General features: G+C 52.9%; 10 protein-coding genes across 10 annotated transcripts; 5 read left to right on the top strand and 5 right to left on the bottom strand.

Annotated features, from left to right (window-relative positions):
- Nucleotides 1-686: 686 nt before the first annotated feature.
- Nucleotides 687-965, bottom strand: CCOS01_00438 (uncharacterized protein; the record flags this gene model as incomplete). Its single annotated transcript, XM_060448635.1, has 1 exon — nt 687-965. The coding sequence occupies one exon, from the start codon at nt 963-965 to the stop codon at nt 687-689; it is 279 nt and encodes a 92-aa protein (XP_060320073.1).
- Nucleotides 966-5591: 4626 nt separating this feature from the next.
- On the bottom strand, nt 5592-5828 carry CCOS01_00437 (uncharacterized protein; the record flags this gene model as incomplete). The annotated part of the gene is made up of 1 exon (XM_060448634.1): nt 5592-5828. A coding segment is annotated over one exon (237 nt), but the record flags the coding sequence as incomplete, so codon positions are not given.
- Nucleotides 5829-8472: 2644 nt separating this feature from the next.
- CCOS01_00436 (C4-dicarboxylate transporter/malic acid transporter) lies at nt 8473-9861 on the top strand (the record flags this gene model as incomplete). Its single annotated transcript, XM_060448633.1, has 1 exon — nt 8473-9861. One exon carries the CDS (start codon nt 8473-8475, stop codon nt 9859-9861), a length of 1389 nt encoding a protein of 462 aa, XP_060320071.1.
- Nucleotides 9862-10041: 180 nt separating this feature from the next.
- Nucleotides 10042-10311, top strand: CCOS01_00435 (uncharacterized protein; the record flags this gene model as incomplete). The annotated part of the gene is made up of 1 exon (XM_060448632.1): nt 10042-10311. The coding sequence occupies one exon, from the start codon at nt 10042-10044 to the stop codon at nt 10309-10311; it is 270 nt and encodes an 89-aa protein (XP_060320070.1).
- A 174-nt stretch (nt 10312-10485) lies between these two features.
- On the bottom strand, nt 10486-12507 carry CCOS01_00434 (heterokaryon incompatibility protein; the record flags this gene model as incomplete). The annotated part of the gene is made up of 1 exon (XM_060448631.1): nt 10486-12507. One exon carries the CDS (start codon nt 12505-12507, stop codon nt 10486-10488), a length of 2022 nt encoding a protein of 673 aa, XP_060320069.1.
- A 1171-nt stretch (nt 12508-13678) lies between these two features.
- Nucleotides 13679-14988, bottom strand: CCOS01_00433 (uncharacterized protein; the record flags this gene model as incomplete). Its single annotated transcript, XM_060448630.1, has 3 exons — nt 13679-14091; nt 14154-14541; nt 14611-14988. The coding sequence occupies 3 exons, from the start codon at nt 14986-14988 to the stop codon at nt 13679-13681; spliced, it is 1179 nt and encodes a 392-aa protein (XP_060320068.1).
- A 1569-nt stretch (nt 14989-16557) lies between these two features.
- Nucleotides 16558-17506, top strand: CCOS01_00432 (uncharacterized protein; the record flags this gene model as incomplete). Its single annotated transcript, XM_060448629.1, has 2 exons — nt 16558-16816; nt 16869-17506. 2 exons carry the CDS (start codon nt 16558-16560, stop codon nt 17504-17506), a joined length of 897 nt encoding a protein of 298 aa, XP_060320067.1.
- A 254-nt stretch (nt 17507-17760) lies between these two features.
- CCOS01_00431 (tRNA methyltransferase complex GCD14 subunit) lies at nt 17761-19239 on the bottom strand (the record flags this gene model as incomplete). The annotated part of the gene is made up of 1 exon (XM_060448628.1): nt 17761-19239. The coding sequence occupies one exon, from the start codon at nt 19237-19239 to the stop codon at nt 17761-17763; it is 1479 nt and encodes a 492-aa protein (XP_060320066.1).
- A 417-nt stretch (nt 19240-19656) lies between these two features.
- On the top strand, nt 19657-22275 carry CCOS01_00430 (tRNA synthetase class I catalytic domain-containing protein; the record flags this gene model as incomplete). Its single annotated transcript, XM_060448627.1, has 3 exons — nt 19657-19983; nt 20045-21184; nt 21238-22275. The coding sequence occupies 3 exons, from the start codon at nt 19657-19659 to the stop codon at nt 22273-22275; spliced, it is 2505 nt and encodes an 834-aa protein (XP_060320065.1).
- A 681-nt stretch (nt 22276-22956) lies between these two features.
- Nucleotides 22957-23229, top strand: CCOS01_00429 (uncharacterized protein; the record flags this gene model as incomplete). The annotated part of the gene is made up of 1 exon (XM_060448626.1): nt 22957-23229. The coding sequence occupies one exon, from the start codon at nt 22957-22959 to the stop codon at nt 23227-23229; it is 273 nt and encodes a 90-aa protein (XP_060320064.1).
- Between the last annotated feature and the right edge of the window lie 1165 nt (nt 23230-24394).

Below are 24394 nucleotides of genomic sequence, written 5' to 3'. Positions count from 1 at the left end.
CGACTGGCGAGTCACTGAATGAGCAGCGAGTGGGATTGTGATTCTTGCCCCCTAGCTGGCGTTTATCTATTTGGAAAAGACCGCCGTTTCTATCGTAACGCAGGGCGAGCGATTGACAGTACCTGCGCCAATAGGATGACGAAGATCAAACCTTCAAGCCATCAAGGTCATCTTCGTACATGTTTGCATATCTATCAGCGGTTACTGAGAATTGATTCAAGGTTCACGAGCATTTGGTAAACTAACCCCTGATCTACCGGGGTGAGTCTACGAAACCTGTGTCTTTCACCGCCGTCTTGCTGTCAAACCGGCTCTGGACAGTGGGGGTTCCATCGCTCAATACAGTGATCCCCTGAGCTGAAGTTGGAAATGCCCGTAGCAGTGCCCGTGGACCAGTCAAGAAGTTCCTGAACATCTCCTCGATGGAGGGTACTGAGGGATACGTCTGTATGTGTCCACGAAGGACAGGAATCCATCTATTACTGCCGTTGTTCAAGACAGTCTCCGTAGATCGGAGTCGGCGGGATTTCAGGGGTCAAATAATATAATTTAATGTCAAACATCAGGCCGCTACTACTCTCTATATTAAAATGGTCTCCATTTTTGGGGTGCATTGTAGATTTGTATGGGTTACTCTAGGCTCTGAAAGGTATGAACATTCCGAGCTACACGTACATAACTTCAATTTAATCGATGCAAGATCGCACGAGCTTAACAATAAGAGGGTTATTGCTCGAAAGATCGACCAAATCACTGACCGACTGTATCAATGAGTGTAAATAACTTGCACAAAGTACGAAGAAGAAGTGACGACTGCTCCGTGAAATTTTCGTAACATTCTCGGATCGTCTACGAGCCTTGGTAGCAGTGACGCCTTTGAAGTTTGAACGAGTTATATCTGGTTGTCTTGAAATAGCTGCGACCGTTGAGGTCACAAAGACCAACACAAATAGGAAGCCGATCATCGATGTCGTTGAAATCTCGGTGTTCGTGATAGGCTGCCATGGGCGGCTGCTGACTTCGCAGCTCACATTAGCTTATCTAGCTAGCAGCCTGGCAGGCGAAGTAGAGAGCCAATAATAACCCAGAAGTGAAACTCTTACAGTTCAGAGGTTCGCGGAAACACCAATAGGTGGAACTGTTCTAGACAGCAATATATCCGCGTTAGGTGTACGGATACCTCGAGTCGAGGGGCTCTTTGATTGTGGATACCGGGTGTTAGTGTCTGCGTTGTTCAACTCCTTGAGACAGGCCGGTCCCAGGGGTCATCGTTTCGTAACTGTCGAGGGCACGGGATTACGGGGCGCTGCCAGCCCCGTCGTATGGAGCAAGCTTTTGATGTTTCTATTCTTATTCAATGGAGAGATAGGGCTTTCAGCGCGGGCCTAGACAGGTACGCAATATCTTGTCTAGCAGTCTTTGGTCTTTGCCACATGCACCTATCTAGATTCAAATTCGGCCCCGATAGGCTCGGCATTGAAACATTCAATTTCTACCAATGAAGCTGTAAGTGATCATTTGTGAAAATTTAGGACACTAGAGAGAGGGACGTCGTAGATAGACTATTCCCTTTACCGAGAATGGCCAATGTCTGCAGTTTCTGGTCTTGGCACCTGCTGCTTGATGACTACATCAACAGTAAACTGGGGCACTGCATATGTCTCCGGTCATGGAGAGCACCTATCTCATCTCCTTTTATTGGCGATAGAAATGCCGCATCGAGAAGCTCGCTATTTCGATGCCTGTTCTGCGTATTGTATCCTTAGAAAGCCGGGGCACAAAGACGTGATGTATTCAATTGCGGTGGGCAGACGATTATCTATCTGATACCATGGCAGACCTCTTCTCGAGCCAAGACTCTGGCGATGACTTGCCTTATTCGTCCATAGAGGTGCGGGAGCTCCCTAGCTTCCATATACGGCCCTGCCGATGGTGGTTGCATTGCAGAATTTTCAACGTACACTCACGTTCTTGAGTGGTTGAATGTGTAGCATGGCGATAAATTGCCATGTCAGCCGGCGGCGATTAGGATAGATTAATCGAAGGGTGTTAAAAAATATCAGACCGAAAGGAATGAAGCTTATTCTATATTGCTTTTCGAAATTCAGGGCCGCGAACCCTCTTCGCCCCTGCACCTTGGCTTCGCTGCACGACTCGTCGACGGTGGTCCGGCCGTCTTTTCGTTGGGCGCCGCCGGAGGTAGCCCGTCGGAAGATACGCCGGGCCAGACCCGTCCAGTCGGGTTCCGTGCACGGAGCAGCAAGGGAGGGAGAACACGGTACATCCGACATGGAAGGACGGTAGAGAAACTGTTTGTTGAGTCAGGGCCCAGGGGGGTTCATGGGTTTTGTCGGGCATCGACGTTGATTGATAACGACATGGAACACGCCCAAACCCGGCCACTTTCACATGGTTGCGAGATATTGCACCAGAACGTCAGCAACCTGGTCCTAGTCTTCAGGAACACAGCACGGTGAACCGGACATGGGAGACTTGCCGGCCGCATCGGGGCTTTACGGAGGCGCCACAAAATTTTCGGTCTCGAGGTCGGCGGTTCAATGCTTCACTGAATTTTCAACAAGTTTTGTAAAGAGAGAAAATTGGGGACTGCGTTTCTTCGTTGGCCGGGGTTTGCTTGGACTGAGGTGGTTGGACATGATCTTTGGTTGCTTTGATCATGGAAAGGCGATGCTCCAAATAGCGTACCCTACGTCGAGAAACGATATGAAGCGGAAGCAGAAAATAAAAGGAATAATCCAAACGGTCACCTTGGCCCTAGGCTAGCGTGCGCAAACAGGAGCCGGTAGTCCGCGGTGACAAGGTCAGGTTCCGTGGGCTAGCTAGCGTACGGATTCACAACGATGTGAAATTTTGAGCAATTTCAATTTCTACGTACGGGCGCCGGATGATCTGCAACTTTGCATGTCTTGGTTCTTGGACTTGCTTGGACAACCGACAAGTTCCAATACTGCCAAGAAGACTCCATCAATAGAACGCTCCACAGGGGATGTCACGGTGTAGATACAGCAAATGTCCCAGGTTGCCAGGATGATGAAGAATGTTGATGGTAGGCTGATGGACGATTCAAAGAGCATCGTCGTTGACGATGCAACGACTAGTTCTCGGTGGCCGGACTGGACGGACGAACTTCGTCTCCAAAGGGAGAAAGTGGTGCGGATGGAGGCCCGACGCGTCAACATTCACTTGGCGGTGATGCTCACCACTGAGATATGGAGATATGAGAGGGCGGTGCATCGAGGCAGGCCGTGCGATGCGATAGTCACCGCTTGGTGTTTCTGCTTGTTTCCCTCTGGTAGCCTTTTACAAATGCACACCACCTAACAAGCCTCTCAAGGTCCTGGTTGAGTGGGTGGTAAACTTGGCAAGTGAGGCTCTCGCCAAGAGGTAGTGTCCACTGCCACGGCGGGAAGGTAATAGTTGATGAGTCCGTCACTCTTATCATCGACATGGACCCTCTTCTATGATGCGGCGGTGCATTGCCAATGCTGCTAACACGGCAGTGGATGCAGCCGGGCAATGCTTATCGTCGCACCGCGGGCGTTGAGCCGGACGTTTCGAGGTACGCCTTGGCGATGCGGCGGCGGTGTCGCAGTCGTAGTGTAGATGTGATCGTCCTGCGCGCTGGCTGGCCGGGCTGCATTACAACAGTCAGACAGGAAGACAAGGTCGTCTTGGACTCCGTTGACCGATTGTGGGCCGCGACTGAAGCGCGATGTGGGCTAGGGAGAGAGGCAGAAAATGGGGATTTTCCTACTTGGCGCTGGGCGTTTTGGTAGATCATGTCACCCAATCTGGCCAAGAGATTGAGCAAGAAGACGAAGCTACCGGAACGGGTTGATGCAGATGCAGATGTGCAAACCCACCGGCGCCCTATTGAAAGCCAAGTCAGCAAGCGAGGAACGTCGAAATGTGCTGAATGAGATCACATGGACAGGGTGTTTGGGTTGTTGCACTCGACTTTGCCTCAGAGAGATACCACGTATGTGCTCTTGACTTGCCTCTATTGGCGATGTCCCGTTCGTGATGCATCATCTTGGCGTTCCATACACTTTTTGCTTTGAGAGCTTCATTGGGTTGCGGTGCACAATCAATTGCTCCATGGAGAAACACCGCCACTGCTTCTCTGTTGGTGTGGAGCAACCAATGGTGCTAGAACGCCAAGTTGCTCACACTGTTCGAAGAGATGAGTTGCATCACCAAGGCTTCGCTCGGGAACAAACATGAGAAAAACAAGACGCGACGCGGGCTCTCATCGGATTGTGGACACCAAAGAAGAAACAAGAGCCAAGAGTTCACGAGAATAGAAACCGGCGGCTCTAGGGGTTTTGTACGTTTAGCATCTCTCATAGCGTGCTTCGTACAGCTCTCTACCGCTTTAGTATGCAGGGCCGCCAGCATTCGTCCGAATTGCTCAAGTGTTTGTGAGATGCTCCTATCCGGCATCGTGTGGTGGTATTCTGTTCAAGCCTCGCACACAGAGCGAACGGGAATTCGACCGAGCACTTTTGAGAGACTCTGTGGTCTAGAAATAAGCCAGCTATGATTTGCGGTTGCACATATGCACACCCTCTTTCTGCTCAGTCTGATGGATGGATGGCCAAGGGGCCAAGACATCTAGGACCACGTTTTGTGGCGGCTGTCTGTGTGTGGTTTTGTCGCTCACCACTGTCCACTGCTCGTTGTCACTAACATCCGTAGGCGTGGTGGGCATTGAACAATGAATTGTCATCACTGTCACTTTAGGCTCGAACGGCACGGCTCTTTGGGCATCCAAGACGTCGATCAAGAGGCGGAGAACCATCAGCAGAAATCTTCCGTGACAAGTCATCTCTCTCTTTGCCCATCTTCGTCATCGTCCAAGCTGTCAAGAATTCTACAACCTCCGAATCGACGAGGGCCAGCCACCCATGAAGCCTCCAAGACCCGAAAGTCCAGGGCCCCCGGGGGCATGAGGTGTGAGACTTCTGGCCAGGGAGGGCGCCTGAAAGGGGCAATCTGGGAGGGCAACGGGACGGGCGGCCCTCTTTTTTGACTTCTATATTAATTTGGACGGGTGGGACAACCGCAGGTCCGACAGCGGGACAGGTACGGCGAATTTTTCAGGGGTCATGTTGATGAAGTCTGAGTCTTGACTCTTGGGTATGGGAATCGAGAGAAGGGAATTGTTACTGATCATCCCCGTCGAGTGTCACCGTTGGCTGTTCGACGCTTATCTCTTCGCCCCCTTGAGTCCCGAACCTGATCCCTGGTCGCCTTCTTCACATGTCCGGCCAGAGCGGTGTTTCGCCCGGGTGGGTTCCGTCTCCTGAATCCCGTCAGACTTGCGCTGCCGCCGAAAATACACTAAACACTGGAGAGGGAAGAATCCGGGCTCTACGCCAGAGGATCCCCTTCACTGCAACCCCCGGCGGCCCTTCTGCTGCAGTAGACGTTCTGTGTCGAGGCTCTTCTTCGGTCCCGACACATTTTCGTGTCCATTGCAAGTGGGGGTGGATTCTCGAGTGTTTGGTTAAGGTTGAGGCGTTTTGGGCGATGGGCCATCTATGATCTGGGTGACTCGCGCCCGTCATCTAAGTGAGGCGTAGGCCGCTAACGTCTCGACCGGTGGTGACACTGAACATATTGTGGCAGGGCGATGTTTGCAGATGAACCATACGGAGCATTCCTTCAGTCTCATCACGACATACGGGGACAATTATTCGAAATGTCAAGCTTGAGCCGGTCTTGGCAAAGATGCGCAGCAATTCATTACGAACGCTTCTTCTGTTCAGTGCGCGAACTGTGGCCAAGACGATAGACACGAGCTGGCAGGAGTCCAATATTGTTGAGGCCGGCTTGGCCTTTTTCTGTCTCCATTCTCACAAGTCCATGCGGCGCTCAGCAACAGCAATAGTCAGTCAGCAAACAGGGTAAAGCCAGCTGAGGGACAAATTTGCAATGCACTGGATTTGGAAAGAAAAAGGCTCTGCATGCGAACCCCGTCATGGCTCTTCTCTCATCAACACCCAGTAACGTGTTTCGAGGTCCAAGAGGCGGGTCCTCCCATCTCTTGGCGGCCAGAGCTCAGATCGTGAAACGAATGTCCCGACTCAGACAGCCGGGGGTCCCCCGTGAGGAACACACTTATCTGCCCTTCACAACTCGAGCTGTGCTTGATGCTTGCTGCATGCTGCAGTGCTGCTTCAAGCGTTGCTCTGCAGCTGCCAGCATCATCCTCCCGTGCTGGCGGCGACGGCGGCGCGGGAGGGAGGGAAGGGAAAGGGAAGGGCGGACCGCAACGAAAGAAGCGCGCCGCGCGTGCGCAGACGCCCCCTTGGACTCTGACGTGCGTCACGGTGCGTGTCCTACCTGAATGTCTCTGATGGGCGCCACGAAATCTGAGATCGGATACGTATACTTTCCATCTTGCTGTTCCTTACCACAGTTGATGATGTATTCTGCTACCTACTAATTACGAATATGTCGTCTGGTATCTGCCAAAGACGTGATGTTCCAGCCCGTCCTGAGGCGAGCTTTGAACAGGCATATGCATGGGCTATTAATATTTCCCGATTCATAACCTACCAGCCACCCCTGTACCCCTGGACTGTCTTTATGTCTGCGAGTCTCTACGGATAGGTGCAGCAGGAGCAGGAGCAGCAGCAGCAGAGAGAGAGCAGCAGCTATGATAGTCACCTCCATTTCCTGTGCGGTGCGTGGGTGATCGGCGCCGAGATGGCCCCCATCCACCATTGTTCAGATAAGGAAGTCTTGAAGAATGAATCAAAGAAGCAAGCCAGCCGCGGGTGTGTGTGACACACGGTCCCTACATGCGAGGACTCGCGGCCTTGGTGTCCTGGCGGCCCCCCGATTGGCTGACCCAACCTGCTTCTCATTACCTCTGTGAGCATCTCATACGCACTCCTAGTCCATCTCCCGTCCTGGCACGCTTCTCTCTCTCATTGTATTCTTGGCACGGCTGCGACCGAACTGCTGTCTTTGCCCAAGCCGTGACGATCCAGGAGTACCCCTCGAGCCCCAAAATACTTCGAGGCTTGTATCACTTCACATCGATGGGCCTGCCCCTTGACCCTGGCCACAGGTTCTACCCTCCTATCAATGTACATCAGCTACCGCATTTGTGACCCTGGTCTGAGACAGGCGACGGTAGGCGCCCTTCACCATAATTCTCCTTCAACCGCCAGCCTGTCCATCCTCTTGCTCGCCGTCTTGCCGGACCCACGACAGCCAACCCCTGGCCTTGAGATCCTTCCTCTTCTGGCGAACGGTCGTCGCTCATCTGGGTTACCCTGTGCATGGTCGGTCGTGGGGGTACGTCTTGGAAACCCGTGAGCCGGCCGGCCGCCACCACGACTCACCCAAACGCCAGCCCACGTTTCTCGCAAAGAGCCTCACTACACGACTTCCCATTGCACCCTCACGACACTGCACATATACACACACACAGTATCAAGCTAGGCCTTGGTATGCAGGATGTCTTAACACTCGGCCACCAAAGCCAACGTAACCATATGTTACCGCGATGCGGTATTGCCGCCCGCTTTGGATCTTCATATCTGTGGATCTTCCTCGTCGCTCGTCCATACCCTTTCTCACAGCCCAATATTGCTTTCCTTGGCATGGATAGGACAGACACCCTACAGTACACGCCCTCTTGCGGGTCTCCCGTCTTAACTTCGAGCCAAATTTGGTGTTGAGACGTGCCCTCTCTCGTACCGCACAGTTGTTCCAAGGTCAGTGAGCCTCACAAACACCTGGAGGAGACAGAGACAGCAGACACATCTATTCCCCTTCTGCCATACAACCTCCACTTCTCAAACAAGGGTGGCAGAAACCAAATACGTCCAGTCTCCAGTTACCGGACTGTCTTGTCTCATACACACACACTTTGGTGTATTTTTGTTCTCTCTTCACTCCCCCCTGCTTCTTGCTGCTACTACTGATGCCTCTCACCTTGACTTGACTGCACGTACCTGTCTCCACCGGACTGATACCCTGTTTTATCAGTCAGTCTGTATCTATTCTGAGAACCAGGGCTTGGTCTGAAGAACCGGACTCATTACGCACCCTCTCATTTTCTCCAGTCTCTCGAGATATATCATCCGGTCCAAGACCTCCAATCTTAGCATCAATCCACCGGAGCTGGAATCCCCTTGTTCAACGACAGCAAGTGCCCCTTTTTTAGTTCTGTTTGGTTCTTGGTTCACAACATTCACCACCGTCGCCTCCATATATCAAGAACTTCATACCCCATCTTTCCCCAGTTTCCTCTTGTTTGGTCTTTACCCACAAACCGACACTCACTCAACAACCCCATACGCGAGCGAACGACTTATTCTCTGCGAGAATCGACGTGCTTTGCCTGTTTCCTGCTTTGACCGGTCACTACCAGCGAGCATATACACCATCACATACAACAAAAAAACAAAAACTAAAAGAAAGATTTCCACAATGGATCGGAGAGATCCCCAACACTCGGCGTGGACTGAGTCCGAGGTGTCGACACGCAAGAACTCGGCAGAGTGGCAGACTTCCAGACCAAACTCACCCAAGCTGGCACCACTAGACCTCGGATTCGTCGACGAGAAGAAGGGCAAGGAGACGGAGAAGGACGGCTACAACACATCCATCACGCCCGTCGTGGAAAAGGGAACAACACCTCACGCCGCCGCCCACAGCCACCTTCGCGATGTTCCCGGCCTCGGAATGATTGACATCAACGACCCTAACCGCCCGAGGCTGGGTTGGAAGGCACGTATCCACCACTTCACCTGGGCGTGGTACACCCTCACTATGAGCACGGGAGGTCTTGCTCTTCTTATCTTCGCACAACCGCATCAGTTCCCCGGACTGAGGCAAATCGGTACCGTCGTCTATGTCATCAACATCATCCTCTTCGTCCTCGTCTGCTCTGCCATGTTGACAAGATTCTTCCTCTACCCCGGAGACATGAAGAAGTCCCTGACCCACGAGCGTGAGGGCTTCTTCTTCCCGACTTTCTTCCTGTCCATCGCCACGCTCATCACCAGCACGAACCGATATGCCATCCCCGAGAACGATGAGACTCTCGTCTGGGCCATCCAAGTCGCCTTTTGGGGTTACCTCATCGTCACGCTCATGTTGGCCATCGGCCAGTACAGCTTCGTCTTCGCCAGGCACAACTTTGGCCTTCAGACCATGATGCCGACCTGGATTCTTCCCATCTTCCCCATCATGCTTACTGGTACCATTGCCTCCGTCATCGCCGACACCCAGCCCGAGATCGCGGCGGTGCCCATCGTCGTTGCCGGCCTCACTTGCCAAGGTCTTGGTCTGTCCGTCGCCGTTCTCATGTACGCACACATGGTCGGCCGCCTCATGTCCGCAGGTCTTCCCCACCGCGAGCATCGCCCTGGTCTGTTCATGAACGTCGGTCCCCCGGCCTTCACTGCCCTCGCTCTCATCGGCATGGCCAACGGACTGCCCAACAACCTCGACCCCGACCGCGATGGAATCATCATCGACGCTGGCATCATCAGGACCATTGCTCTCATGAGCGCCATCTTCTTGTGGGCCCTGGCTGCCTGGTGGTTTGGTATCGCTACCATCGCCGTCATCTCATCTCCGCCTGTCTACTTCCACTTGGGTTGGTGGGCCATGGTCTTCCCCAACACTGGTTTCACTCTCGCCACCATCACCATCGCCAACCAACTGGGCAACGAGGCCGTGAAATGGTTCGCAACAGGAATGAGTGTCTGTCTACTAGGAGCTTACTGCTTCGTTCTGTACCACCACATCAGGGCGGTCGTTATCCAAGACATCATGTACACCATGAGAGACGAGGACTACAATGACCACTGAGCAAATTCACGGCACAGCGGAGTAGAGAAGAGAGAGGGGGGCTGTTTGGGACACGGGTTGCCTGCGGCTCGATCGCAGGGTTCATCGCAGTACGCGCTTCCGCACACGGATTCGTACTTGCGCAGTCTTGGGCCAGGGTTGGCTCACTGTTCATGCTTCAATGTTCATAGCGCCAGACGAATGTCTGGGAGGTTTCTGGCAATATTTCCGCTCTGGCCGAGCGAAAGGAGTTTAATCATTTTTGGGGCAGCATATCTCATCAGCGTGCAAAAAAAGCAGCGCGCACAATTCCAAATTGGATTCTTTTTTCACTTTTTTGAAATACCCTTCAGTCTCTACCTGACTATTTCCCTTTATCTCTCATTTTTCTCATTGATGTATCTCACGGATTGCATTCATACCATCACACATCACGGCGGGCATTGGGGGAACTGGCTTTTCTTTCCATAGACTTTTCACATAGAGATCGGACGGTCGAACAGAACACCTTTAGAGGAAACACTCGACGAGTACCCCAGATAAAACAAAACTTTGCTGCTCGAGCGCTTCTTTGCCTCCCATCCAACTCTCAGACGTGTCCTCTCCCCCTCTTCTCCTCCTCTTGTGATAGGACAACCAGCCGACTCAAGCAATCAGAAACGTCGTCTTCTCCCGCTTAGTCAACAACTCGCCGTCCATGACTCCATCGCAATATGCCTCCCCTACGAAACAGTACATCGTCCCGTCTCCGGACGGTCTCAGGACGTACGGGATCCGAGAGCCGAACAGTATCACCACCACGTCGCCCGGGCATGCCTCGCCCGGACCCATGCCCACGTATCCCTTCTGCGTCATGTATGGGCGCTTCCCAGTCATTTTGTCCATATTCTCACTGTAATTAGACTGCCCCGGAATTCGTCTGCTGAACTCGTCCAAAAGCTGCTGACGTTCCTCTGGGGGAAAGACCTCGAACGTCAGGGAGAGCATCTTGTGGCAATGCATGCAATCCTCGTAGTCGCTTCTGACGGCTGGATCGGGTCGTTGGTACCTGTAGACAGCCCCTTCGTTCCAGTACAGATCTGCCACGGGCACCCGCCACATGGCTTCTGCCTGCCTGTCACCATTTTCGTAAATCTCGTGGCTAAACCCCTTTGCAGCTGCCTCCTCACACAAAGTTTTGATAGTCTGGAGAAGCTTATAGCGGCATTCTTGGCCTTGTTCCCACCTCCACGCGTCACCTGTTGTTTCGATGGTGTCAACGAGGATACCACGAATCCCGAGCACGCCGCGATTGTCCGTGGGCACAAGCTCAGTCGAGGTCTCGCCTGAAGCCTGCAAAATGCGCTTGTCTGCATCCTCGAATGCGTACAAGTAAGAATGCTCTAGGGTCGGCCTCCAGTCCGGAACCCAGGATGGTAATCCTTCAGTGTCCTTTGGGGACTGCGAGAATGAGAGCATCTCCAGACGGCCAACACGAATGAGAGCATGAGCTGCGTCGATGAAGGTGGGTCGGCTATCCTCGGTGACATAGTCTGGCGTAATCCCTAATTTATCCGCATCATTGGCAATACTGAGCAAACCGTAGATTCTATCTCGAATATTGGTCACTTGGGCGGCCCCATCGACGTACGCCTTCTTCAATACGTAATAGAAGTCATCTCCCGGTCCTATGCCCTTCACGAAGTTCCGGCGCCTACGTCTCAGGGACATCAAAGGACTCAAACGTCGTTGTTGGGCCTTGAGCAGAAGCTGCCTGAACTCGCTGGTTTCAGTCGGCACGCTGAGCGTTGACATGCACCCGTCCCAGACGAGAGTAGCGAGAGGAATCAGGTCCAGTCTTACTGTCTTATACCCGCAGAGGAAGAATGGGTCGGAACCGAGAGCTTGCTCTTGGATGATCCAGACCCGAGTGAACCACACCCTCTCGTTCCAGGCAATCATCTCGTGTAGGAGGGGTCTGAACTTGGCCACGGCTTTGGCCATTAGAGGCTGATATTGCATAGTCACTGGGTCTTCTGGGTTCTCGTTTCTCATGATCCTGTGCAGCAGCGGCAGTCGCTCCTTGGTGAGGTAGCTCTCGATGTTGAGGTCAGCAGCCTCTTGTCCAATCTCTTGCAAACACTCCATAAGGGCATCAGAGTTGTTCTCTGCCGGACCCAGCCAGACGATGACCTGTTCTGCTTTGGTGTAGATCTGGGTCATGAGGGCCACCTGATTTCCCTTCTCCGCACCATCCTCCTGGTTGATGCAGATCTGGTCGATCCAGAGCGTGACGGGCTCATCTTTACGACGAATATGTCGCAGCGCCGTGTCGAGCGAGGCCGTGATGAGCAAGCTCGCACCCTCGATGTCAATGCTGTGAGTTGCTCTCGATGTGCCCCAGGTGTATGACAGCGCTTTGTATAGCCGCGGCGTGGCGATCGGGGTCGTCGAGAGAGCGCATTTGAGAGGGTTCGAGTAGTGAGACGACGCGTTGTCAGAATCACCTTCGTCTGTATTACTGGGTGCTCCGGACGCGGATGCGGATGCGGCGTCAAATCCGTGTGTCGATGAATAGAGTTCGAGAAGTCTGATGTGAGTTGATGCCGAGGGAAGGATTACCTTGTCGTTTGTATAGCTGAATTCATCAATGTTTTGCTGATCCGGCAAAAGCGGCACGGAAGGCATGGTTGCCGTCATTGTTGGGACGAAGGCCGCGGCTATTGAGGCAAACACAAGGGAAGCCCATGCACAATCAGTAAATGGTGTTTATCGGCAGGGTCCTCCCTTTATGTGCTGCCGTTACTCCAAAACTGTAGGGCTGCTAGCTCGTCGACTGGGGCCTGTCTCTTAATATTTCCGCATCTGGCTTTCAGCTGGTGACTATTGATTACGCTACTGCAGGACATGGCCTATAACGAGTTTATCCATTTCATCAATTCGAAGCCTTGCCGAAGAAGCTGATTATGTGAGCCCGAGCCAGACGGGAATGTCCCAGTCATTCCAATCCCGTGTTGTTGTTGATCACGGCCACTGCTATGGAACTTAGAATGACGTTGCATGTGAATTGCCCTATTTTGAAGGCATGAGCAAATCGAGCCGGCATGCTCATACTTCTGCATAGATTTTGTGACGTTTGTAGACATATCTGAAGTTAAGTGGTTTTGCCTGGTTTCTGCGGGACATGCAATTGGTAATCGAGGATTTCGATTCCTCATCTGGTGGTGATAGGCCATTGAAGGCAAGGAATTTAGTAGACCACACATCAACTTGTGAACAGACTGATCTAATGCTATGAGTATTCGCCGCTGTTCCTGATTGAAAGATCTTATGCAAGAGAGTTCTGCTCGATATTTATGCCACCTCATCAAAAGTCGGGTGGGAAGAAATTTGCTGCAGATAAGCGCTAGAAAAGCAGCATTGGTCAACGGAGACAAGGTCGTGACCCTGTCATGGTCTACTAACTAGAAAAGCTCGAAAGATTGGTTGGCTTCACCGTATGGGCTTGAGTTCGGAACAGGCTGTGTCTCCCATTGTATCGAAATTTGCTTGGGACGCGAACTTGATTCTGGTCGGTATTCAGAAGGGCGAAAATGAACCAAGGATGTGCTTCTCGTCTACGATGAAATGGCCTGTCATCAGCTAGAATCATGTAGTTATCTGAGTAGATGGAGAAAACCGAAAAGAAACACGATCGAAGCATTCTTATAGCAGTGTCATGAATTCGAGGGAAGAGCTATCTCGAAAGAAATTGGTGCCAGGTTGTGGATGTCCAACCAACGTTTTGCTAGGAGACACTTCAATAATCCTGCCTGCTCAAGTCCGCTGCCTATTTGATCAAGCTCCATCCAATCCCCCATCAAGCCTCGTCAAGCCGTTGAATTCCATGTCGTTGAAGCATAATCCTTGCTAGTACCTCCGGATGCAGGACCATTTCCTTGACACTATCAAGGGTCTCGTCCTCCAGCATACTTCGCGTCCAACTAGTTCCCGCCAGATGCCCATCCTTCGGAAAGCCTCCTTCCAGAATACGCCGAATCCGGGTTGAGCTGAATGTCAAGGGCGTGGCATCCGCTGGAACGAAGCGAACCCAAGTTTCCGAGTCGCCAATTCGTCGGCAAACTTTGATTTTCCGTCTCTCGGGAACAATAATGTTGCTTCCGTGTTCCGTCTTCTTGTATGAACCAGCATCGTTTTCTGATATGCATGTTTCAGAGAGAGCGTCGGTGACTGCAACTGGTTCGTTGTCCGTGTCTGGGATGCGACCATCCACTCATACATGTTCTTGTTAGCGTATGTCTTCGTACTTTTAATTGTAAAATTGATCCATCTACCTTCATGTGGCTGTGTATTTGCCCCGACGGTCGATGTGGGTGAGGGTAGCACAAAGCGAGGCTTGCTGACAATGGTTCGCTCCATGTCCTCGACCATATCGTGCTTCGAGTCTGGATAGTCGTTTTTTGGATTCGCAGCTTTGGTATAGTCGATGGCATCCTCCCAGTACCCATATCCACGCATTCTCTCGAGTTGACCTCCAGGTTGAAGAAGATCAGACTCTCTTCCAGCATTGCTCAAGATAGTTCTGTAGATTCCGAAATCCCACTCAAACGGCTTGAATACACGCGTGGGAACGACATGATCAGGTCCTGCTACCTCAATGAACTTGAGATTGAAGCCGTCTCGCTTGACTGCTCCCAGAACACGACTCCACATGTCTTCAAACTTGAGCCTGCCACCGTCGTGAGTCCAGTACTACTGAGGCTCATTCGAGTCACCGTGCCAAAGTCGTACGCGGTCGGCCATGTTGAACATGAGCCATTGCTGCCTCCTTTCGGCCTTGCGTTCCAGTACTCTCGTGCTGACCGGATATACGACGGCAGCGATGACGTTGAGATCTTGGCTGCCTTCGAATGCCCGTCGGAGGAGACTGTAATGGCCCAGGTGCGGCGGATTGAAGCAGCCCGAGTATATGAGGACGTTGTTCTCCTGACCCCTCTTTAGCTGAGGTCTTCCTGGGGAGGATCTTGGACCGAATATGTTCGTGTGATGGCAGCCTGTCGTGGAAGGAGTCGGCTCGCAAAGACATGGTCCATAGGCATCTGAGAGGTACTGCCCTAGGTCGGCAGTCTCATTCTGTCTCTCGTGAGGATCATCATCTTGCAATGCCATTCAGGAGTTTGGGGTTTTGGCGATGGGATAAATCAGCTGCTGCCGAATCGGTGTGAAGTAGGAAAGGTTTTGTTTTGTGTAGGTTGCACTCCTCAACTCGACTCGAACTTTGTGCTGCTGGAAAAAACACGTGACTAGCGTTTACGTTTCCCGTTTGGCATAACTAAGGTATACCGAGTTTGAGACTACGTCAATGTAGAGCGGAACAAGTAGAGGTTGCTGATTTTGGTCGTAGAGGAGGGACCGTAGACTGCGTGAACAGACCGTGGCCGTGAGACGTGGCTTGCTTTGTATACTAATCATGAATTTGGAATAGTTACAGTTGAACGTTTCCTGCACATCATGACGGCTTCTCTGTGTGGGAAATGGGCGCAAAGTATTGTTGAAATTACATTTGCAGTCTCTGCTGAAAGTGACATGAACACACCTATAGGGCGATGCAGAGAAACGGCTATATTAAACAAAGCTTTCCCCTTTCACTCTTCACTGCACTTGATAGGTTTCAGCGGCGATATTGGTACACCTTTGTGCTTGTGATGAAGAAGTCACCTATGCCTTTACGAAGTAATGCAAAATGTATTTCTCAAATGGATTAGACTTTGTGACTGATAATAGTGATCCTGCAAAAAAGTTGTCAGGAAAGACATATTCCTAACCCAAGTTCTTGCGGCAATGGATTCAATACGCAGGCCATTGACATGATCAGATGCGGAATATCTACCTGATGGCTGACCCAAGGGCCAGTTTGTCATCAACATGTTGCTTACATCGACCTCAACCACCTCTCCTAACGAAACCAGGCCCAGGATGGCCAAAGTCCGGACGAGCCTAACAAGCTCAGCGTTTTGTTTTACTTGTGTTGGCAAGAAAGAGTTCAGCGTCAGAAGTCTGGGGTTGTGAATTGGATTCGTGACTCGAGGAATCTGAAGGTTGAGAAGAGTTCCGGACGAATATGTGTTGGGAAGAAGATGCTGACGTGATTATGCGTGGAACTCAGTAAATTTGTACAACTCGCAGAATTCAGTGCTCTGTAGTTAACAAAAGTGTTCGGAAGTCGTTGCCGCTTGTCAGCATCCCGCGGCCAAGACATTTCTAAGTTCATCATCGCAGCCTTTAATCTCAACTGAAAACCTTCACATCCTATGCTCCGCGACCGCAAGTGTCAAGCGTTTGAGTCCGTTGAGTGAAATTGATATAACTGCTCGTAGTAGAGGACTGTCATAGCTCCAAGCGAGTCTCATCTCATGAAAAGGCTCAATAGAAAATGAAACGATTGAGAATGAGACTGAGGCCGCCCCGGCGTGAGGGCCGGGCGTCCCACTGCGGCCCCGCTGAGTTCTGCACCGGTGGACGGACCACGGCGCTGACACGCAGGGCCTGGAAAGCAGTGGAAAGGACCCCGCACTCACTCAGTCACTGAGGTGTACAGTCATCGGCCGCTTCACTGTCCCGGCCCGAGATTCGCAACTCTCGAAAGTCCCGCTTCCGCTCTATTCTTCCAGTTCTACAACTCATCACAGGCTTGCTTTGACTCACTCTCTCACCCTCTTCTCAGTCGAATCATCAAACATGGCTTCACCTCTTAGAATTGGCTACGTGCCGGAGCACTTCTCCACGCCCCTCTATTTTGCCAAGGAGCACTTCGGCCTCGATGCCACCTTGGTTCCCTTCCCCTCCGGAACGGGACACATGATTACGGCCATTCGCGGCGGCGAGATCGACATTGGTATTGGGCTGACAGAAGGCTGGATCGCCGGCCTCGGCAAGGAAGACGCCCCCGGGGATGGCGGCTACCGTCTCGTCGGCACCTACGTTGACACGCCCCTCTGTAGGTTCACAAGGCCAACTTCTCAGAACACTACTGACATAGTAAACAACAGGCTGGGCCATCTCAACCGGTGCCAAGCGCCCCGAAATCACCTCAGTAGACTCCCTCAAGGGTGGCAAAATCGGCGTCTCCCGCATCGGCTCCGGCAGCCAGATCATGGGCTTCGTCCTCGCCGACCAGCACGGCTGGCTCACCCCGTCCACCCCGGCACCATTCTCTGACACGGTGATTCTCAACAACTTTGAGAACCTCCGCAACGCCGTTAACTCGGGCGCTGCTGACTTCTTCATGTGGGAGCACTTCACCTCCAAGCGCTACTACGACTCGGGTGAGATCCGCCGTGTAGGCGAGATCTACACGCCCTGGAGCAGCTGGAAGATTGTCGCGTCCACGGCGTTGGCCAAGGACGGTCAGAAGCTCGACGCCAGGATCAAGGATCTGTTTGAGAAGCTTGACAAGGGCGTGAAGCACTTCAATGAGAACAAGGATGAGGCTGTCAAGTATATTAGCACCCATCTGGATTACTCTGAGGCGGATGCCAGGGAGTGGCTGAAGACGGTCAAATTTACGGATGGCGTGGAGGGTGTCAAGCCCGAGGTTGTGAACAACACAGTCGATATTTTGAGGAAGGCTGGAGTTTTGGTGGAGGGTAAGGGGAGACAGCCCGAAGCCATGGTAGCCAGGGACTGAGCAACAAGTTGAATGAGAGAAAAGATTTCACGTTCATCAAACGATTATCTATTGCATCGTTTCCAAAGAACGACATTGGCCTCGGATTTCATTGTGTATAATCACGATGGGCTGCCATAAGAAAGGCAGATGCAATTGTCTTGACTCATGATTTACCAACATACTCTCGCAATGTCCCGACACTAATGTTAGGGTATCTACCACTCTCATCACCATTTGCAGTGATCGTCGACAGCGATTATTCGTATAGGCAGCTAAGCCTTCCCAGACTTGCCCTTCCTTCTCTTCCCCTTGCCTGCGAGGAGGTCGCGCTTCTCCTGCTTGCGCGTCTCCTTGTCTTTGGCTCCAATAACACCAGTCTCTGAGCCACACGGCCACTTTGCAAGCACGGCGGCCTCATCCTCCTCGCTCCACTCGCGCGGCAGCACAGCGAAGACAAGGTACGAGGTATGGGTCTTCAGCTCCGGCTCCGCGCGGTGGATAATGCGACCCTGCAACCACGGCTTGCCCGCAAATGGTCCTTCTTCTTCATCACCATTCGTGCCCTCTCCCGCTTGATCCACGTCCATGGCGTTGCCCGCCGGTGAGTCGTCTGTCGAGTTGGGGTCTGCCGAGTTGTGGTACTCTCTCGTTCTTCTCTCAATCTCGCGAAGCTTGCCGACTGCCTGGCCCACGTCGCGTGCGCTCGCCGCGATACCGCGATCGGGCTGGCTGTACCCAGCACGATCCCGGATGACGTTGAACTTCTTGTGTGAGATCTCAATCATATCGATATCCACCCATCCCAATTGTCTCATTGTGTTGATCGTTCGTTGTACTTGCTCGATGCAGGGGGAGAAGGTGCAGATGTAAACCGACTTCTTGGGATTTAGTGGGGAAACCCATTCTTGTGTCTCGCCTTCTGTGTCCTTTGTCGCTGGCTTTCGTCGTGACAGGTGGGGGAGGGCCTCCCAGGGAGCGGGTAGATCCAGGAACACCGACTCTGCCTCGGGACTTCTACCGTCCACCAGGAACCCGCCGTTGTAAACGTCTCGATGCGAGAGCTTCACGATGCCTTCCAGCCCGTGCGCAGTGATCTCTTCTTGCATCTTCAAATAACGGTCCTTGTTGAATTCGAAGCTGAAGACCTTGCCCTTTCGTTGAGAGTCATCTTCGGGGTATCCGCTGTAAACCGCACGCGCTGATGCGTGAGTGAAACTACCACTACCTGCGCCAGCTTCGATAATATGGGTACCGGGTCTCGCTCGTATGCGCTGAAGGACGTAACTATAGTCGGGGGTGTAGACGACTTGTGTTCGATGCGGCAGGCCCGCGGTCCAGAGTTCGGCTGTAGGCTGAAGAATGTGCACGAAGCCACTCGCGGCGGCAGCCGCCTTCTTAACCGGTGCGCTGGATTCCGCCTCGGCCTCATCTGCCGCTGCTGGTGTTGACGCGTCCGTTTCCTCTTCCTTCCTCTTGCGCTTGCGGCCTCTGGAGCCAGTGTCAACAATCGAGGCACGAATTTGCGATCCCCATGGTACGTTGATCAAGGTGGAGTGGGGAAATGAGCCGAATCGTGTGTTAAGGACTGCTCCTTCGGCATAGCCGTCGACCGCACCGGTAGAATCTTTGAGGATGAGAGGAACGAGGTTGTCGCGAGAGAGCTGCACGATAGCGATGGAATTGGCAGACGTCCTGGGGCCAGGCTGAAGGAATGGAGATGGCTTCGTCATTTTTGTGATTTCGGTCGCCATGCTGGCCAGTGATGAGCCAGACTTGATCGACCCTGAATGCCTTTCTGGACAATTGGAGTGGTGCAGGAAAGCTACCTAGCCAATGCAGGTCGTAGGGCAGTCGAGGAAAAACTTCGCGAGGCTGGATTGGAGAAAAGTTAGCTGTGGCTAAGCGCGGGGCAGCTGTGGCTGAGTAAGAGCTTGACCACTCAGATGTTGACACAGCGCCCCAATTGACTGCGAGGCTGACGATGGTGTCACACCGGCCATTTTTGATAGGTGGGCGGCTAATTGCTCCCTCCAACAAAGTCGCCGTCCCCTCCCTTCCCAATTGAGTGACTCAACCCTCTCAGTTCGATCCTTTGACCCGACCCTCTCGAAGTGACTCCCTACTCTCATGCACTCTGCCCTCCTTGTGCCTCTCTCCTTTTATTCTGGATGAATCGCCTCTTTAGACTCACCAGAATTTCCATTTCTCTCTCCACTCAGATACCCAACTTTCGATTCTCTAGGGCTTGTTCCTCCATCGCGACTATGGAGTCTTTAAAGGTGCACAACTCCTTGAAGCCCGGTCAACCGGTGCCATTTACACCAATCAACCCGGGCAAGGTGTCTTGGTATGCTTGCGGTCCTACTGTCTACGACAAGAGTCATTTGGGCCATGCCCGCAACTATGTGTCGACCGACATCATCCGGCGCATTATGATGCACTACTTCGGCGCGGATGTGAAGTTTGTCATGAACATCACTGATGTCGACGACAAGGTTTGATTCACTAGCTTTCCACTGGCACATCAGGCTTTATTGACCATTTCCTGTGGCATAGATTATTATCAAGGCCCGAAGACAACGTCTCCTCGAACTTGAGAAGCAGAAGAAGTACTCGGACGAAGAGCTGGCGAAGCTTACTCTGACAGCTTTCCGCGCATACGCCGAGAAGAGCTTGTCTCTGATCCAATCATCCGACCTCGACGAGAACAACTACCTCGAGCGAAGAGATAGCGCATATGGAAAGGTTCTTGCAGGTGGCACCCTGACTGGTGAAGGCAAGCCCGGCGACGACGAGGCCAAGACGAAGATGCACATCGCGAACATGGACGCTGCTGCATTTGCGATCAAGGACAAGAAGTTCTTCCCTGGAACCGATGAGGTTCTTCTGCCGTACCTCGACTCCCTCTATAAGGAGACCATTGATACGAGCGATCAGACCATCTTTACCGACCTGACCCAGAGCATGGAGAAGGAATTCTTCGACGATATGGACGCTCTCAACTGCCTGCGACCCGACGTCATTACGCGTGTTACGGAATATGTTCCCCAGATTGCGAGCTTTGTCGAGCGCATTGTGGACAAGGGATTCGCATACGAGTCTGACGGATCCGTATACTTCGATATCACAGCTTTCGAGAAGGCCGGAAACACATACGCCCGTCTGCGACCCGGCAACCGCAACGACAAGTCACTGCAGGAGGATGGAGAGGGAGCTCTGTCGAAGAACCTGGGCGAAAAGCGCAATGAAGGCGATTTCGCGCTGTGGAAGAAGTCCAAGAAGGGAGAGCCATACTGGGAGAGCAGATGGGGTCAGGGTCGGCCGGGGTGGCACATCGAGTGCTCCGTCATGGCCTCTGACATTCTCGGAGCCCAGATGGATATTCACTCCGGCGGTATCGATTTGGCCTTCCCTCACCACGATAACGAGCTGGCCCAGAGCGAGGCTTTTTACGTCGATAACACAAAGGGCGAGCACACGTGGGTCAATAACTTCATGCACATGGGTCACCTGTCAATCTCCGGTTCAAAGATGTCCAAGTCCTTGAAGAACTTCCAGACTATCCAAGATGCCCTTGCCACGACTTACACATCCAGAGGAATGCGCATTGTGTTCCTGATGGGCAAGTGGAACGATGGCGTCGAGATTTCCCCCGACATGCGCGCCCAGGCGTCTAGCTGGGAGGCAACTATCAACGTGAGTCTATGAGCCGTATCGTAATAATAACTTCTAAGCTAACGTTTCGGCAGAACTATTTCACCAACGTCAAGGCATATGTTGCGGATGCCAGCGCTTCTACCGATGGTGTCGAATCTCTGTCACTGTCAGAGAAGCCCACCGGAGGACTTGTCAGCAGCCTGGAGAAAGCCAAGGCTGACCTGCAAACCGCCCTCACCAACTCTTTCGATACCCCTCAAGCGATGCGTGTTATTCAGGAACTTGTCAGCGAGGCCAACAAGGTCGTTGTTTCCCAAGATGCAGAGGCTAACGTGCCCGCGCTCGTTGCCGTCGCCCGCTGGATCACAAAGATTCTTGGAACATTCGGTCTCGACGAGAATGCTACGGCGCCCTATGACGGCCTTGGCTGGGCTGCACCTGCGTCTAACGCAAAGCTTGACCCCAAGAATGTCGTGCAGCCGTACGCGACGGTGTTCCAGACCGTGAAGTCGGATGTGGAGGCGCTGAAGACTTCGGCCGATTCCGTTTCCGCCCTGTTGTCGCAACAAAACCCGGAAGCAGAGTACTCTACTTTGGCTGATAAGGGTGTTCGCGATCCTGAGCAATTAGCTCTGCCGTATCTGCGTGCTACCTCGAGACTACGCGACGAGCTCCGTCGTATCGTGTCATCAGTGTCTCCCGAGACGAAGAAGGCCATCCTGTCTCTTACAGATCGGATTCGTGACGAAGACCTTACAAATCTCGGAGTTTACTTGGATGACAGGCCGGATGGCAAGTCGTCATTGATCAAGTTTGTACCTGCCAGCGAGTTGATCGCGGCGAAGAACGAGAAATTGGCCAGGGAAGCGGACAAGGCCCGGGCCAAGGAAGAGGCGAAACGAGCGCGCGAGCAAGCGGAGAAGGAGAAGTGGGAGAAGGCGAAGCTTCCCCACACGGAGCTGTTTAAGGGAGACGAGAAGTACTCGGAGTGGGACGCTGAGGGACTGCCAACTAAGCTTAAGGACGGCAGTGACGTGCCCAAGAGCCAGCTCAAGAAGCTGCAGAAACAATGGCAGAGCCAGAAGAAGGCGCACGAGGAGTATCTGGTCAAGTTTGGTGGTAAATCATAGACAGGCCAGATTTGATGGCATCGACTAGCATTAAAAGCGAGTAATTCACGACTTGCAAAGCTAGAGGCAACTCGTGGCAGCATCACGCTCGTGTGAAGATGGAAGTTCACATTGGGGGATTAACAAAAGAGTACCCATATTCTCTCAGTGACAGAACCTACTCACAGAGCAGTCGTTTCCCACGATAAAGAGTCCTCATTCATTGCAGAACAGCGTATGTGCACAGAAGGGCGAGCTGGTGGAAGAGCTGGCATGAAGCTACATGCACTAGCTGTGGGAAGGGTGGACACTAGGACCCCTGGCGTCTGGACCCTTGCCAAGCCGGGGGGCTTCCGTCGATGCATGATCCCGCTGTTGCCAAGAACGGTGATCGTCTTGTGCCGGGCCATCGATGATCTGGCAGCTACCTTACCACGCGGGCCTCGGCCATCGAATCGATTCTTCACCAAGGCCTCTGGTATAAGATGTGCTGTGAGGTTGTCTGGAGGAGAAAAGCAATGTGACGAAACCACAGTCTCACGTTCACCCATAATGCGTAAGCTTCATTTGGAGCAGCATTCGTAAGATCAGCAGATTTATGAGGGCCGCGGACCAGCGGTCTACGAAAGCCTCACGCATGGCTGAGCTTGCTGCCGGGCGGATGCAAGTTTCCAAGGCACAAGTCGAAACCTTGGAACAACAATGCCAGCACCAGCCAACCAGCCAACCAATCACCCAACTACCCAGCCAGTCAGCCAAGCGGCAGCCCATCCAAGCTATCTTCTTGGACCCGGATGGCACCCGTCAAGGTTCCGTCCGCTCTTTGTCATGAAAGAGGGCCTGGAATCGTCGATTCAAGCGGTGAGGGGGGATTGGTTTGGAACTTGGACGATTCAGAGAAGAATAAACAGCTCTCGCCCACCTTACGAGAGCTACCCCTCATTCTCAGGGTTCCCCTCCCCCTATTCTTTGTAGAGTACATCGGATTGAAGAGTCTCTGAGACACCCGCTGCACGGAGCTTCCTGACACGTCATTGAAGAGGGACACGGACCTCAGCTTCACTCCAAGTTATGCAGGGTCGACCTGTCTTTTCTTCAAGATTAAACGTTATGTGGGCTGTGTATGCCGAAGCTGCATAAGAGCTGGAGACTGTTGGCTTAAACTTGCTCGATCCTGATGAGAGAGAGGGGCCCGACGGGGGCATCATTGTGTAACAAGACTCCCTATGGTAGCTCCAATGGGAGACACAGGGGGGGCGGCGGCGCATGGAGACCTTCTTTGCCGGTTAGCCGCGCGATGGTCAAGCTTTCTTGCCGCAGCGTCCCCAGTTGTTTTTTTTCGTCTCTGGTTCAGCCCAGCAGGGGTGGCTGACATAGTGACGCAGCTCCCAATGCCGAACTCCCCGGGCCGGCGGGGCTTGACCGAATCGGCTACAAGCGTGGAATTCCGGGCAACATCTCAAATCTTGAATCTAGCTTGATTGGCAGCGAACTTCAAAGGGAGGCTTGTGGACTATAACCTTTGTTTAGCTGTGTTCGTCCAGTGTTGTGTTGCTCAGTCATAACCGTTGGCTACTCTTGCTTGACCCGAGAGTTTGAATGTAAGAGTAGAGGAAAAGAGAGAGAGAGAACGAGAGAGGTGGGCTCAGGAGTCTAAACACCCCCTCCTGGGGCTCTCCCTCGAATCATAACCCGCAAAAGACACACGGCCGTGGAAACGCGGACAAAGCCGTCGTCACTCGTCAGGTCCCCCGACTCCCGCGAGAACGAAAGCGCTGCCGATGTGCCGAGCAACCCCGCCAAAACACATCCACGGCTTTACGTCAGGTCCATGTCGGGCAAGGCTAAGTCGGCAAAGAAGACGCCAGACGCCAGACGGTGGCTCGTCCAATAGCTTGCCTCTGAAGACGTGCCTTTCCTGGGTCAGAACTGGTTTCGATGGTAATCGAGCTAGACTAGACCCCTCCTGCCACCCCGCGCCGCGTCAAGGGTTTGATGCTTCAGCTAAGGCCTCCCGTCGGTTTCCCAACTTGTGTCCAATGGCTTCGCGAGCTAGAGCATGAATCGGCGGGACGCGGCCTCCGTGAAAAGTGGCAGAAAAGGCAGGCGTGGCCAGCGTTGACGGATGAGGGTCGAGGGG

This window comes from Colletotrichum costaricense (assembly GCF_030867565.1).
Source record: "Colletotrichum costaricense strain IMI 309622 chromosome Unknown Scaffold_1.1, whole genome shotgun sequence".
Classification (NCBI taxonomy): Eukaryota; Fungi; Ascomycota; class Sordariomycetes; order Glomerellales; family Glomerellaceae; genus Colletotrichum; species Colletotrichum costaricense.
This window is presented reverse-complemented; position numbering and strand designations above follow the sequence as displayed.